Here is a 15158-nt window from a genome sequence, read left to right as displayed (position 1 = left end):
TTCACGGCAAAATCTGCAGAGCTGGCATGGTTGTATCCCCCACATATAGAACATTCTATTGGTTGCAAAATGTAAAAAATAGCTCTAAGTTTTGAATCCGGCTTCGTTTTGTATATCAGTTCATAAACCATGTGTCATGGAATCGGTACATCGAAAATCTACTCCAAACTATTTGGCGCAGCTGTATATTAGGTACTTAAATGAAACTGGTATACTTTTTTATTTATCACAATTTTCTTAAGCCAATTTTGGTCTTTAATGCAGGACCACAGACAAGTTCCTTACCTTCTCCCCTTTCCCCTTGGGTCCTACATATTTGCGGTAATGCTGCAGTCAGTTGGTTGTAACTGCGTGTGTGACAACTCCACCAGTCCTATCTATGATTTTCTAAAAAATAAAAATAAAAGATAATGGTTTTTATCGGTTAGTATATTTGAGTTTAACCATAATATTTGTTGTAATATTTGTTCTGTCTTTTCTGGTGGATTAAACTGGAATTGCAGCCAACTTTCTATTGTTTGTTTTAAAAATAGAGATATTTTGGAGATGATTTCATTTGCAAATAACTGAAAGTGAGAGATTGTAATCTGAATAAAGGGAAAAAGGCCATTCTTGAACACGGAGTGAGCCATTCTTACTAATCTGCTGGTGAACCAGTTCAGATTTAACTTGAGTTTTTGTATGATTGAAGGCTTTTGTGAGAGGTTCAGTGCTTTAATGTTTAATCATTTTTGCCCTCCGAGTTCATATTCATTATATAAATATCACTCAGTATTTACGTTTGGTGTCTGAGTATTTACGTTTGGTGTCGCGAAAATTGGGTCATCCTGAGGCTGCACTGTGTGTGTGTGTGTGTGTGTGTGTGTGTGTGTGTGTGTGTGTGTGTGTGTGTGTGTGTGTGTGTGTGTGTGTGTGTGTGTGTGTGTGTGTGTGTGTGTGTGTGTGTGTGTGTGTGTGCGTGCGCGTGCGCGTGCGTGTGCGTGTGTGTGTGAAGGTGCATTTGTGTGCGTGTCTTTTAATAAAACGGCTTTGTCCACATCAAACACACATAGAAAGGCAGATGAGCCGAGGAAATAGAACGAAGGTAACATCATAAATATGCTTCCTGATTTTATACATTGGAAGTTTTTTTTCCTCACTACTGACCATTCTTCACCACTGTCTTTTTGACATTTGACATCTTTTTGACATCTTTTTGAACGTTCCCGCAACGCTCCCTGATCTCCGGTAGAATGGAATCATTAGCTGTCTGTCACAGTGCGGTAGCGGCTTACCCCTGACCACGGATAGTTGGTCTACTTCCCTTTAGCTTTGATAAACGTTTTCCCTGCTCCCTGCCCCGCGGTCAGGCTTTTCTAACTGTGGAAGACCATAATACTTATGTTAAGAGAGAACTATATTTCTTTCTCTGAAGGCTGTGTGAATGTGAAACTCTGTTGTTAATCTATAGTTACTACCATTACTGAACGAACTAGTCCAATGTTCTGCAAACCTAGTGAGCATGTGGAGTGGTTTTGTCTCAAATTGTTTCCACAGGCTAGAACAGAAATACTTTTTTTTTCCATAGTCAAATTGAATGTAAGGGCTCTCTCAAATTAATTTAGGGTGGTTTATCTCTAAATTCACTATCTGTGTGTTTGTGTGTGTGTACTATGATGTTCCACTATTGAGTGGCCTCAATGCTGTGTGTGTGTGTGTGGTGACCCAACTCTAATGTTTTACTGATGTTTTACTATGCTATAGTCCATTCTAGTTTTATTTGTCTGTGTTTCACCACTATCTGTCTCTCTTTGTTTCTGTTCCCTATCCTCCCACTCCTCCTCTCTCTCTCTCTCACAATTCTCTTTCTCTCTTTCTCCATATGTTTCCCATCGTTTACCTCCACCCACTAATACACACACACACACACACACACACACACACACACACACACACACACACACACACACACACACACACACACACACACACACACACACACACACACACACACACACACACACACACACACACACACACACACACACACACACACACACACACACACACACACACACACAGAGACACACACATGGCTTTGTTTTTATATCTTTTCACTTTATTTTCTCTGACACACACATGCACACATACAGATACACACACACACACACACACACAGACACACACACTCCTTCCTGCCTGCTCTACTTCTCTGATTCCTGTTGTTAATATCTCAGGGGTTTATGTGCACCGTGACTGAGAGAGAAAAGAAAGCCCATGTAGCTGTAATCTAGTGCTCCGATTCCAGGCTTGTATATCTGTGGCTAGAGCAAGGTGAAGGGAGGAGGAGGAGATGGAGAAATGCAGAGGAGGAATATAGGTCACTGACAGAGATAGAGGGAGGAAGAAGGTTGATTAAATCACAAAGGAGAGAAAACCTTAGAAAAGGGTATAAAAACAGAAGTATTTAACACGCCATGGTTTGTATGACAGATGCACAGAGAGAAAGGGAGACGTTCAGAGAGAGGGAGAGAGAAACAGGTTGTTTATGCACACCGTCACACACTAATACCCACCCCCTACGCCAGCCCGGTCCCATGTTGCATGTGGACACTGTCATACGGGGTGGTATGTTGCCCTACTAGCTGTGTGTCTGGACAGCTCACGGTAATGCTGGGAAGGAACACACAGTGGGAGAGGACTGTCACTTTCACCGCTGCAGCTTGACTCTCTCTCTCTCTCTCTCTCTCTCTCTCTCTCTCTCTCTCTCTCTCTCTCTCTCTCTCTCTCTCTCTCTCTCTCTCCCTCCCATGGAGCAGGATCAACTCTCAGGGAGACACTCTTAAAGAGACAGATCCACTGCTGCATCTCCCTCCTGCAGCCTCAGACACAGACACAGGAGAAAGGAGGAGGAGAGAGAGGGAGAGATAGAGGAGATAGCGAGAGAGAGATGGGTATCTGAGGGGGAGAGAGGATAGTCCCTGCGTCCCTGCGGCTGGTAAACGGACATTTATAGCTGCTGTTTTGTGTTGATAAGGATGACAATGAATAACAGTAATACTATTTATTGGCTTTGAATGTATATCAGAAGCCTACAGTGCCTCACACTGTACAAGACAATAAACATTAAGATGCGGTGAGGGTTGGATGCTGACAAATTCAGCAACACTGTGGTTATGTCTGCCAGCCAAACAGTGGGAGTGGGTTTTAGGGAGGAGGAGATTGTGATTGAGGACGGGTATAGGTGAGGGAAAGTACTTTATGTGTGTTAGGTGTGTGTGTGTGTCTCCATTAACTCTTGTGTGCCGAGTTGGGCTGGCCCTGTGTTATTTGCCAGCTGTGTGGCGGCTCCTCCTGGTTATTTTGATTGGATGCAATGATAGTATGTCCTCAGGCTCCAGCTGTACGCTGTTCTAATGGTGCTGCTTTGGCTGAAGGGTGCACTCATCACACACACACACACGCACACACACACTCCTCCCTCCAATGTAATAACTCGTATATTGTTGCTGTTTCATTCAAAAGGTCTCCGTTGCCAAACATGGAGCGCTGTGCGGAATGTTTACCTTGGTCTCTTAAACAGTGGTGTGCAATATTTTGGTAGTGTTTAAAAAACATGTTTCCTGCCTGATTAGTGTTGTGAATGCAAATCTCAGAGAGACCGAGAGAGAGAGAGAGAGAGAGAGAGAGAGAGAGAGAGAGAGAGAGAGAGAGAGAGAGAGAGAGAGAGAGAGAGAGAGAGAGAGAGAGAGAGAGAGAGAGAGAGAGAGAGAGAGAGGCCGAGGGGGTGTGAGGGAGAGAGAGGCATAGAGAGAGGGGGAGAGATAGACAGAGAGAGAAAGGAAAAGAGAGAGACATGAAGTGAGAACCGGGGCGAGGGAGTGGGCAAAATGGGAGGATGACTTCAGTCTACGGTAAACAAAAGAAAGACAAAAAGCCATAGGTCATTCCCCAACCAAACACACTTTCCCGCTACAATGTACTCCAGATGTGTCCAGATGTGGGGCGTCAAGTAGCCTCGTGGTTCGAGTGTTGGACTAGTAACCGCAAGGTTGCAAAATCAAATCCCTGAGCTGACAAGGTACAAATCTGTTGTTCTGCCCCTGAACAAGGCAGTTAACCCACTGGTCCTAGGCCGTCATTGAAAATAAGAATTTGTTCTTAACTTGCTTGCCTAGTTAAATAAAGGTACAATTTAAAAAAATATTTAAATGAAAACATTGGGTGAGGTGCAACTATTTGTTCTTTGTTGAAACTTGGCATGGGCCTATACTGTGTGTGTGTGTGTGTGTGTGTGTGTGTGTGTGTGTGTGTGTGTGTGTGTGTGTGTGTGTGTGTGTGTGTGTGTGTGTGTGTGTGTGTGTGTGTGTGTGTGTGTGTGTGTGTGTGTGTGTGTGTGTAGTGTTTTTTACTATCCTTTGCCGATCCCTACAATGAAAAAGGATATTTTAGGCTCAGGGGCAAGGGTTAGAAGTTAGGGTTAGGTTAGGGGTTTGGGGTTAAGGTTAGAGTTAGAGTTAGGGTCATGGGTTAGGGAAAATAGGATTTTGAACGGGAATCAATTGTTTGGTCCCCACAAGGATAGTTAAACAAACGTGTGTGTGTGTCTGTGTCTGTGTGTCGGTCTGTCTGTACTCAGCCTTTGAGATGCATGTTTTGTAAAGCTACAGGGGTGTAGGCCTATAAGAAGTTAGACGTGAGAGGTTGGGGTGTAAAGGGGGCTGGGGGATGTTGTCAAGGTTTCCTTCACTGCCCTCTGGCTGCAGTTTGGTCTGGCAGTGCCAGTGTGCCATCCTCTGAATGCTGGGTCTGTGCTGACTGGGGTGAGTGGCAGGGTGCTGGGTACAGGGGGTTGACACCCTGGCAGAGAGAGGCACGCAGCAACACTGTGACCTCAATCAGATGAGATTGAGATTTCAAAGTCCTCTCCACCCTCCCCCATCCCTCTCACCCCCGTCTTCTCCTCTCCCTTCCCGACACTTTACCTCCCGCTCTCTCATTCTCCTTCTTTCTCTGTTACCCTCTCTTACACTCCTCTCTCGCTCTCACTCCCTCTGTCTAAACTTCTCGTTCTCCTCCCCTCTGTCCCTCTGCAGCCTCCTTGGCAGGAGCTCAGCCGTTAGATCACATGACCTCATAGCAAGTCCATTAGATCAGCCCTGAAACTGGAGCAGAACACCCAGAGCCCTGGCCCCTGCCTGGGCTGGTCCCCCCATGTCTCCAAGCCCGCTCCCCTGCTCCTTCCCTGGGGAGACATCTGACGCCAGCTGCCCCTCACCCCCCCCCTTCCTGCACCTGCCCCAGTGGGGGCCGCCGGCCAGGTGCCGCGCTGCCAGCATGCTGCCCAGAAACACCCCTCCCGCCTGGCCTCTGAGGGACCTGCTTCTCTTGGCAGAGGCAACATGCCAGCAATGCCAGCGACACCAGGCTCATTTAAACGCACCACATAAATAGATCCCAATGTGCCTGTACACACATCCAACCTTACACACACTTTCACTTCCGCCGTGCCATGCCTCACACCTGCTACCCATCCCGTAAGGTGACAGAGCTTACGGGAAGCAGTGAGTGTGTGAATGTGTGTGTCATAGGCTGATCTAATAACCGTGTGTTTGAGTCAGTATATAAAGCTTAGCCCGTGTGTTTACGGGAGGAGGACAGTTCTACAGGGCTGACAGATTGCTTTGGAAGAGCTTTATCGAGATCAGCTGATTATACTTTCTGATCATACTGTTGGAAAGACTTCAACACACCCACTAGACAAATACTTAGTGAAAGCCAGGAGAAAAGAATGCCGAAGCTTGGGGCAAGACCGCCGAGATGCCCAAGATGGTAAGATCATTTGAGAGGATGTCTGTTCCGCTTTAAACTGGGCCGTGCGATATTCTGAGATGTTTCTCTTTCTCTGGTTCAGTTTTCATACTTCGTACAGCGAGAAACTGACTCCCACAAAAAAAAAGTCTCATTAGCATTTCTAAACAGGTCTTGTTTTGATAGTGTCATCATGTTTCATTATGAAGATGTTGAAATTACCAATGCAAATGAGGTATTCAGGCTGAATGGCCTAATTAAGTGTGTGTGTGTGTGTGTGTGTGTGTGTGTGTGTGTGTGTGTGTGTGTGTGTGTGTGTGTGTGTGTGTGTGTGTGTGTGTGTGTGTGTGTGTGTGTGTGTGTGTGTGTGTGTGTGTGTGTGTGTGTGTGTGTGTGTGTGTGTGTGTGTGTGTGTGTCTGTGTGTGTGTTTACATCCGGCAATAATTCCGATGTTCAAAGCCCACAGGATGAGAGGACTGTCTGGCTTCGTGGTCTAGCTCTCTACCTGTAACCCTAAACACTGATGGAAATGTGATTAAACAAATCAAACAGATATAGCTCTGTATAGATATTTAATGATGATAACATGGATTAAATTGCTAGGTTGTAAAGGATAGTAGCGTTTTCACACACCTATCATTAGTTTATCTCAGTTACAGCGTTGTCTGCTGTGGTCCATAGGGACAAACGCTTTCTCTCTTTAAAAAAGGGTTTGTCCCTCTGGGCTACCATAGTTGTCTCTCTCGCTTTCAGAGTAGAGGTGTCATTTCTTGTCACTGTCGTTTCACCCCCATGGCTGTCACGAGCACACAACTTAACACGTACTGACCTCGCCCCCCTGTGTGTCTCTGTCTCCATAGCAACAGGGAGCCCCAGACCCCGGAGATGAATAAGCTGCGTCAGAGCCTGCGCAGGAAGAAGCCCACCTACGTGCCAGAGGCCAGCAGACCCCACCAGTGGCAGGCCGATGAGGAGGCCGTACGCAAGGGCAAATGCAACTTCCCCGTCAGGGTAAGACTGAGACCCCTGTCCTGGGACCTGGTCGTAAATCGACTCTTAACTAAACCTCAACCTAACTATTATTACTCTTAATCTTTTGGTTCAAAATGTTGCGTTATAAGATTCAATCGGTATACTATCTGGGACAGCAGGGAAGGAAGTTGTATTTCGTATTACAAAATCACACCTAACTCTAGCCTTAGATCGAACTTAGTTCTGACTTTTACTTTTACTCTTATCCTAAGTCCCGTGGTGGTGTGATCAGTGGAACAGAACAGAACCTGACAGTAATGATGATCCTAGTTCTAGTGATGAGACTTAGCTGTCTCTAAGTCTTTCTGGAGGCCCAGTGGATGGGGAGAGATCAATAGTGAATAGTGCCTAAGGGTGGATGGGGAGAGATCAATAGTGAATAGTGCCTAAGGGTGGATGGGGAGAGATCAATAGTGAATAGTGCCTAAGGGTGGATGGGGAGAGATCAATAGTGAATAGTGCCTAAGGGTGGATGGGGAGAGATCAATAGTGAATAGTGCCTAAGGGTGGATGGGGAGAGATCAATAGTGAATAGTGCCTAAGGGTGGATGGGGAGAGATCAATAGTGAATAGTGCCTAAGGGTGGATGGGGAGAGATCAATAGTGAATAGTGCCTAAGGGTGGATGGGGAGAGATCAATAGTGAATAGTGCCTAAGGGTGGTTGGGGAGAGATCAATAGTGAATAGTGCCTAAGGGTGGATGGGGAGAGATCAATAGTGAATAGTGCCTAAGGGTGGATGGGGAGAGATCAATTCTACCTCCTCCCTGGTGAAACTGCTGCGTGATTCTCTTCCACCCCTTTGTCTGAGGTGATTTGCCTTCTCCCCAATTAAGCATTATACGACAGCCCAACTGCATTGTGGTATATTAGCACGCTCTAGTAATTCCACTCTGGCTCCCCAAAATCGGCTGTAGTCTATGCGTAGGATAGATGGATCCTTATATGCAACTTTAACGAACAGAATAGTGAAGGAGTACTATCAGAGTGCTGCTCTGGGGCAGTAGAGAGGGGAACAGTAAGAGAGAAGAGGCAGATAAAAAGGGACACAGGGGAGGAGGGATGGGGGAAGTGAGGGATGGGGGCAGCGATAGAGAGGGTGAGTGAGATTGAAAGAGGGGGGGGGTGGATAGATAGGAGGGAACATTTCTAATGGAAAAGACCCATGATGGCATGCTTCAGATCCCCAGCAGGAATTGCTAGCAGCAGTCATTACCCCACTATCAACGCCTCTCTCCCCCTCACCAATCTGTCTCTCCTAGCTCTTCAGCTGCTACCTTCAAAACAAAACTATATTTTACCCAATTGTATGGCCCACTAGGTTTCAATTAAGAAACATACTGTAGTTTTAACGGACCGCTAGCTTGCGCAAGGCACATATTATCGACCTGATGTTATGCGGTGTAGCTGGTGGTTTGTAGTAAAGCTAGCTGCTAGACTATAACACAGACGCCAGTGGTGACACTTTGTGGGGATCATTTTGAACTGCATGTAATTACACCGGGATGATACATATCATGAAGCAAACAACTTGCCACTTTATTTCAAGCAACATGTATTTTGAAATGAAATCCCAATGAACCTCAATGTGTTCCTTTCTGCACTAGCTCATGGCAGTGGTATTTGCTAGTAATGTCTCTGTCCCCGTGCATGTCAACCTGTTTGTCTGTTTTATTTGGTTGTCACATGGTTTTGGTAGGATAATGGACGCTGCATGGTGGGTATGAAGTGCTGTCGTGGACAGGGTTTGCATCCTAGGTCAGCCATGAAGGGTTTGTTACACCCACACCAAGGATCAAGGACATCGGCTTCAGATCTGTGCAATATCACCAGACAAAATGAGTGACAATCAAATAAAACAGACCAACAGGGACGGTTCAATGACCAGACAACACACTATACTTCATTCAAAGAATCAACACTTTATTTCATATCATACAAAGAAGAAAGTGAAGTGAATAGTGTGTAATAGAAGTAATCAGCAGAATGTCAGGGCTGAGCTGGAACCGAAGCCTGGACACCCAGTAGCTAGATCTCTAGCAGCAAGGTTGGCCATGCATGTTCTAGGTCTATGCATTGTTATTTTTAACAGTATTTTTGTAGTCTTACAACTAATTCTAACAGTAAACCAATAGTATACAGTACCAGTCAAAGGTTTGGACACACTTACTCATTCCAGGGTTTTTCTTTATTTTTACTATTTTCTACATTGTAGAATAATAGTGAAGACATCAAAACTATGAAGTAACACATATGGAAACATGTAGTAACCAGAAAAGGTGTTAAACAAATCAAAATATATTTTATATTTGGGATTCTTCAATGCAGCCACCCTTTGCCTTGATGATAGCTTTGAACACTCTTGGCAATATCTCAACCAGCTTCATGGGTAGTCACCTGGAATGAATTTCAATTAACAGATATGCCTTGTTGAAAGTTCATTTGTGGAATTTCTTTCCTTCTTATTGCATTTGAGCCAATCAGTTGTGTTGTGACAAGGTAGGGGTGGTATACAGAAGATAACCCTATTTGGTAAAAGTCCATATTATGACAAGAAAAGCTCAAATAAGCAAAGAGAAACGACAGTCAATCATTACTTTAAGACATGAAGGTCAGTCAATACAGAACATTTCAAGAACTTTGAAAGTTTCTTCAAGTGCTGTCGCAAAACCCATCAAGAGCTATGAGGAAACTAGCTCTCACGAGGACCGCCACTGGAAAGGAAGACCCAGAGTTACCTCTGATGCAGAGGAATAGTCGATTAGACTTTCCAGGCTCAGAAATTGCAGCCCAAATCTATGCTTCACAGAGTTGAAGTAACAGACACATCTCAACATCAACTGTTCAGAGGAGACTGCTGTGAATCAGGCCTTCATGGTCGAATTGTTGCAAAGAAACCACTACTGAAGGAAACCAATAAGAAGAGACTTGCTTGGGTCAAGAAACACGAGCAATGGACATTAGACCGGTCTAAATCTGTCCTTTGGTCCATATTTGAGATTTTTAGTTACAAAGTAGGTGAACAGATGATATCTGCATGTGTGTTTCCCACCGTGAAGCATGGAGGAGGTGTGATGGTGTGGGGGTGCTTTGCTGGTGACACTGTCAGTGATATATTTAGAATTCAATGCACACTTTACCAGCATGGCTACCACAGCATTCTGCAGCGATATGCCATCCCATCTGGTTTGCACTTAGTGGGACAATCATTTGTTTTTCAAGACCAGTGGAAATCTGTCCTTTGGTCTGATGAGTCCAAATTTGACATTATTGGTTCCAACTGCCTTGTCTTTGTGAGACACAGAATAGGTGAATGGATGATCAAATCAAATCCAATTTTATTTGTCACACACATGGTTAGCAGATGTTAAATGCGAGTGTAGCGAAATGCTTGTGCTTCTAGTTCCGACAATGCAGTGATAACCAACAAGTAATCTAACTAACAATTCCAAAACTACTGTCTTATACACAGTGTAAGGGGATAAGGAACATGTACATAAGGATATATGAATGAGTGATGGTACAGAGCAGCATACAGTAGATGGTATCGAGTACAGTATATACATATGAGATGAGTGTGTAGGCAAAGTAAACAAAGTGGCATAGTTAAAGTGGCTAGTGATACATGTGTTGCATAAGGATGCAGTCGATGATGTAGAGTACAGTATATACATATGCATATGAGATGAATAATGTAGGGTAAGTAACATTATATAAGGTAGCATTGTTTAAAGTGGCTAGTGATATATTTACATCATTTCCCATCAATTCCCATTATTGAAATGGCTGGAGTTGGGTCAGTGTCAATGACAGTGTGTTGGCAGCAGCCACTCAATGTTAGTGGTGGCTGTTTAACAGTCTGATGGCCTTGAGATAGAAGCTGTTTTTCAGTCTCTCGGTCCCAGCTTTGATGCACCTGTACTGACCTCGCCTTCTGGATGATAGCGGGGTGAACAGGCAGTGGTTAGGGTGGTTGATGTCCTTGATGATCTTTATGGCCTTCCTGTAACAACGGGTGTAGGTGTCCTGGAGGGCAGGTAGTTTGCCCCCGGTGATGCATTTACATTTATTTACATTTAAGTCATTTAGCAGACGCTCTTATCCAGAGCGACTTACAAATTGGTGCATTCACCTTATGACATCCAGTGGAACAACCACTTTACAATAGTGCATCTAAATATTTTAAGGGGGGGGGGGGGTGAGAAGGATTACTTTATCCTATCCTAGGTATTCCTTAAAGAGGTGGGGTTTCAGGTGTCTCCGGAAGGTGGTGATTGACTCCGCTGTCCTGGCGTCGTGAGGGAGTTTGTTCCACCATTGGGGAGTTGTGCAGTCCTCACTACCCTCTGGAGAGCCTTACGGTTGAGGGCGGAGCAGTTGCCGTACCAGGCGGTGATACAGCCCGCCAGGATGCTCTCGATTGTGCATCTGTAGAAGTTTGTGAGTGCTTTTGGTGACAAGCCGAATTTCTTCAGCCTCCTGAGGTTGAATAGGCGCTGCTGCGCCTTCTTCACGACGCTGTCAGTGTGAGTGGACCAATTCAGTTTGTCTGTGATGTGTATGCCGAGGAACTTAAAACTAGCTACCCTCTCCACTACTGTTCCATCGATGTGGATAGGGGGGTGTTCCCTCTGCTGTTTCCTGAAGTCCACAATCATCTCCTTAGTTTTGTTGACGTTGAGTGTGAGGTTATTTTCCTGACACCACACTCAGAGGGCCCATGCAGATGATCTCTGCATGTGTGGTTCCCACCGTGAAGCGTGCTTTGCTGGTAACACTGTTATTTAGAATTCAAGGCACCCTTAACCAGCATGGCTACCTACCACAGCATTCTGCAGCGATACGCCATCCCATCTGGTTTGCGTTTAGTGGGACTGCAATGGAATTTTAATGTTTGTGCTTTTCTTATAAATCATTTCTGTGTTTTATTGATATGCTGTTCTATAAAACAATTTCTGTGTTCATGCAAGTGGCTGACTGTACAAATCCTCACTATCAGTAGCTGCAATTTGTCAGTTCGCCCAGACCTTGTTTTGTGAATGAAAGAAAGATATCTCAGTTTCAAGGCCTCAGCTTAGAGAGAAGAAGCCTGGTGAGGTATTGGTCTGTCACATGTTATTAAGAAACAGTATTGGCCTCCTGGGTGGGGCAGTGGTTAAGGGTGCTGTACTGCAGCGTTAGCTGTGCCACCAGAGACTCTGGGTTCGCTCCCAGGCTCTGTCGTAACCGGCTGCGACTGGGAGGTCCGTGGGGCAACGCACAATTGGGCTTGCGTCGTCCGGGTTAGGGAGGGCTTGGCCGGTAGGGATATCCTTGTCTCATTGCGCACCAGCGACTCCCGTGGCGGGCCGGGCGCAGTGCGCGCTAACCAAGGTTGCCAGGTGCATGGTGTTTCCTCCGACACATTGGTGCTTCCTGGTTGGATGAGCGCTGTGTGGCTTGGTTGGGTTGTGTATCGGAGGATGCATGACTTTCAACCTTTGTCTCTCCCGAGCCCGTACGGGAGTTGTAGCGATGATAGAAGCTACTAACAATTGTATTCCACGAAAAAGGGGTAAAAATTTTATAAAATAAAAAACAGTATTGGTCTGTCACCTGGATGAATGATTCATTAATTATGCTAAATTATGCAAATATAAATTGTCTGTGTATAGCTGTATATAAGACAACTGCTAATGTCCATCTGCCCAGGCTGAGCTGATGATTGGCAAATGGTGCATTGAATTTGTTGGAACCTCTCCAGCGTGCTGACAATAAACAATCATTCATTTAAGGTTGACTTTGAGTGTCCCTCTGTAAGAATTTCCACCACATTTGACGTCACGACACGGATTACTTCTGCCCGCGGAGCTTTCCAGTGGGGGTCTGCGAGGAAAACCAGTGGTGGAAGCGTGAGGGAAATTCCCATCTGACCTAAAGAGGACGAGGACCCGCCCAGACTAGACCCTTACTGTGAGCTGCCCAGAAGGAGACACATCATAAGAATTTCCACGAAAGGACTTTTCATTTGTTTTTCAGCAGGACAATGACCCAACACACCACCAGTCTGTGTAAGGGCTATTTGACCAAGAAGGAGAGTGATGCAGTGTTAAATCAGATGACCTGGCCTCCAAAATCACCCAAGCTCAACCCAATTGAAATGTTTTGGGATGAGTTGGACCGCAGAATGAAGGAAAAGCAGCCAACAAGTGCTCAGCATATGTGGGCCCGCTGCGATGCTTCTTTGGGAAATCTATAAACATTCATTAAAAAAAATATATATTAAACCCTGGTCGTCAGGACCTTCCCACCTGCAAATACTATGGTAATTCTAACTTTAACCTTGAGAAACTAGACCAGGGGTCTCCAACCTTTTTCCAGCATGAGATATTTTTTTTAAATGAAGCTACTAATTTTTCATAGCTTTTAAATAGGCACATTCTTCTCTTCTACTTTACCCTGCAACTCATCCCCAGATCCTTGGTGTACAAGAGATGCCATTATAACTGGTAAAATAATGGTTAATAAACAGTATCTGGCATGACAGGCCCCATGAAATTATCTTTTGTTTTTTCCCCAAATTCTATTTTCGCTGTTTTATTTTACCTGGTTTAGAATTGTTTTTATTTTTGTTCCTCTCAACAGTTTAATTATTCATAGAGAAACAAACGAAAATGGATCTTCTGAGTCCATGTCAATGCGTAAATCACATCAGGAGATTAGATTTTTGAGTGTAATTCCACTTTAATTGCGCATCTAGCAAGAGAGGAATGTGTTGGCACAGGGTTTTTCTAAACACAGAGGCGCAACATCGCAAGACTTGCGGGAACACTTGTGAAATAGACCAAACAGACCAGGCCAGGGTTTGGGGTTTGAGACGTAAATGAGAGAAGTGAAAAACTCTTCGTAAGTTGTTAATTATCTTGAAATCTAAAGGCACGTCCTAGATTCAACCCAATGTCTTAAGTAGTTGAACATGTTATAACACCAACCTCGTGAGAGACGAACTGACACGTTTTCATTTTGGTAAAAAAACAACTTTACATCAAAATAGTGCCTTGAATTTGATGGCCTGCACATGTGCAGTTCGGCGTGCGATGACCATCAGAACCAATTACATGTTTCTACGCATTTTTTAATTTTACCTTTATTTAACCAGGCAAGTCAGTTCAAGAACACATTCTTATGTTCCATGACGGCCTGGGAACAGTGGGTTAACTGCCTGTTCAGGGGCAGAACGACAGATTTGTACCTTGTCAGCTCGGGGGTTTGAACTCGCAACCTTCCGGTTACTAGTCCAACGCTCTAACCACTAGGCTATGCTGCCAGTTATACGGGATCAACAAGAGTTCTCAGAGTACTAGGGCTGGATGCTAACATACAAACACAGAGCAAAGAACAGAGGAAACAAAGGGTTTAAATACAATCAGGGGAAACGAGGCACAGGTGCAAATAATAATGGGGATCAAGGGAAAAACAAAAGGTCAAAAGGCACAATGGGGGCATCTAGTGACCAAAAACCGGAACAACCCTGGCCAAATCCTGACAGTATATTGATCGCTTACACAGATTTCCAGGTGTTAAAACAGGTGCAGAGAAATGCTTATAGAGCTCGTAACAAGGCGAGCGTGTCTTTCGGTGCTGTCTTGCTACAAGAGCATAGTAGCAGTTGTTTGGAGCACCTAGCAGTAGTGTTTGGAGGCAGGCCAAAGGCTACACAAGGTCTTTCTCTCTCTCAATTAAATTCAAGGGACTTTATTGGCATGGGAAACATATGTTAACATTGCCAAAGCAAGTGAAGTAGATAATATACAAAAGTGAAATAAACAATACAAATGAACAGTAAACATTATAGTCACAGAAGTTCCAAAAGAATAAAGACAGTGTTGTAGCAATGTGCAACTGGTTAAAGTACAAAAGGGAAAATAAATGAACATAAATATGGGTTGTATTTACAATGGTGTTTGTTCTTCACTGGTTGCCATTTTCTTGTGGCAACAGGCCACAAATTTTTCTGCTGTGATGGCACACTGTGGTATTTCACCCAGTAGATATGGGACTTTATCAAAATCGGTTTTGTTTTCGAATTCTTTGTGGATCTTTGTAATCTGAGGGAATTATGTGTCTCTAATATGGTTATACATTTGACAGGAGGTTAGGAAAGGCAGCTCAGTTTCCAACTCATTTTGTGGGCAGTGTGCACATAGCCTGTCTTCTTTTGAGAGCCAGATCTGCCTACGGTGGCTTTTCTCAATAGCAAGGCTATGCTCACTGAGTCTGTACATAGTCAAAGCTTTCCTTAAGTTTGGGTCAGTCACAGTGGTCAGGTATTCTGCCACTGTATACTCTCTATTTAG

General features: G+C 44.5%; 1 protein-coding gene across 4 annotated transcripts in view; it reads left to right on the top strand.

Annotated features, from left to right (window-relative positions):
* The window catches only part of LOC124005590 (numb-like protein), a 99183-nt gene that overhangs the window by 61990 nt on the left and 22035 nt on the right, over positions 1–15158 (top strand). For 2 of the 4 annotated variants that reach the window (XM_046314993.1, XM_046314991.1), the window contains exon 2: positions 6652–6802. In XM_046314993.1, coding sequence (XP_046170949.1) covers positions 6677–6802 — 126 coding nt within the window. In that variant the 5' untranslated portion in view covers positions 6652–6676. Of the gene's footprint in view, positions 1–2924; positions 2978–5593; positions 5812–6651; positions 6803–15158 lie in introns of those variants that run through there. The other 2 variants (XM_046314994.1, XM_046314992.1) reach the window with 2 other exon arrangements.

The sequence above is a fragment of the Oncorhynchus gorbuscha genome, linkage group LG19 (genome assembly GCF_021184085.1).
Source record: "Oncorhynchus gorbuscha isolate QuinsamMale2020 ecotype Even-year linkage group LG19, OgorEven_v1.0, whole genome shotgun sequence".
Taxonomy (NCBI): domain Eukaryota; kingdom Metazoa; phylum Chordata; class Actinopteri; order Salmoniformes; family Salmonidae; genus Oncorhynchus; species Oncorhynchus gorbuscha.
Note: the sequence above shows the minus strand (reverse complement) of the source record. Positions and strands in the feature narration are given on the sequence as shown.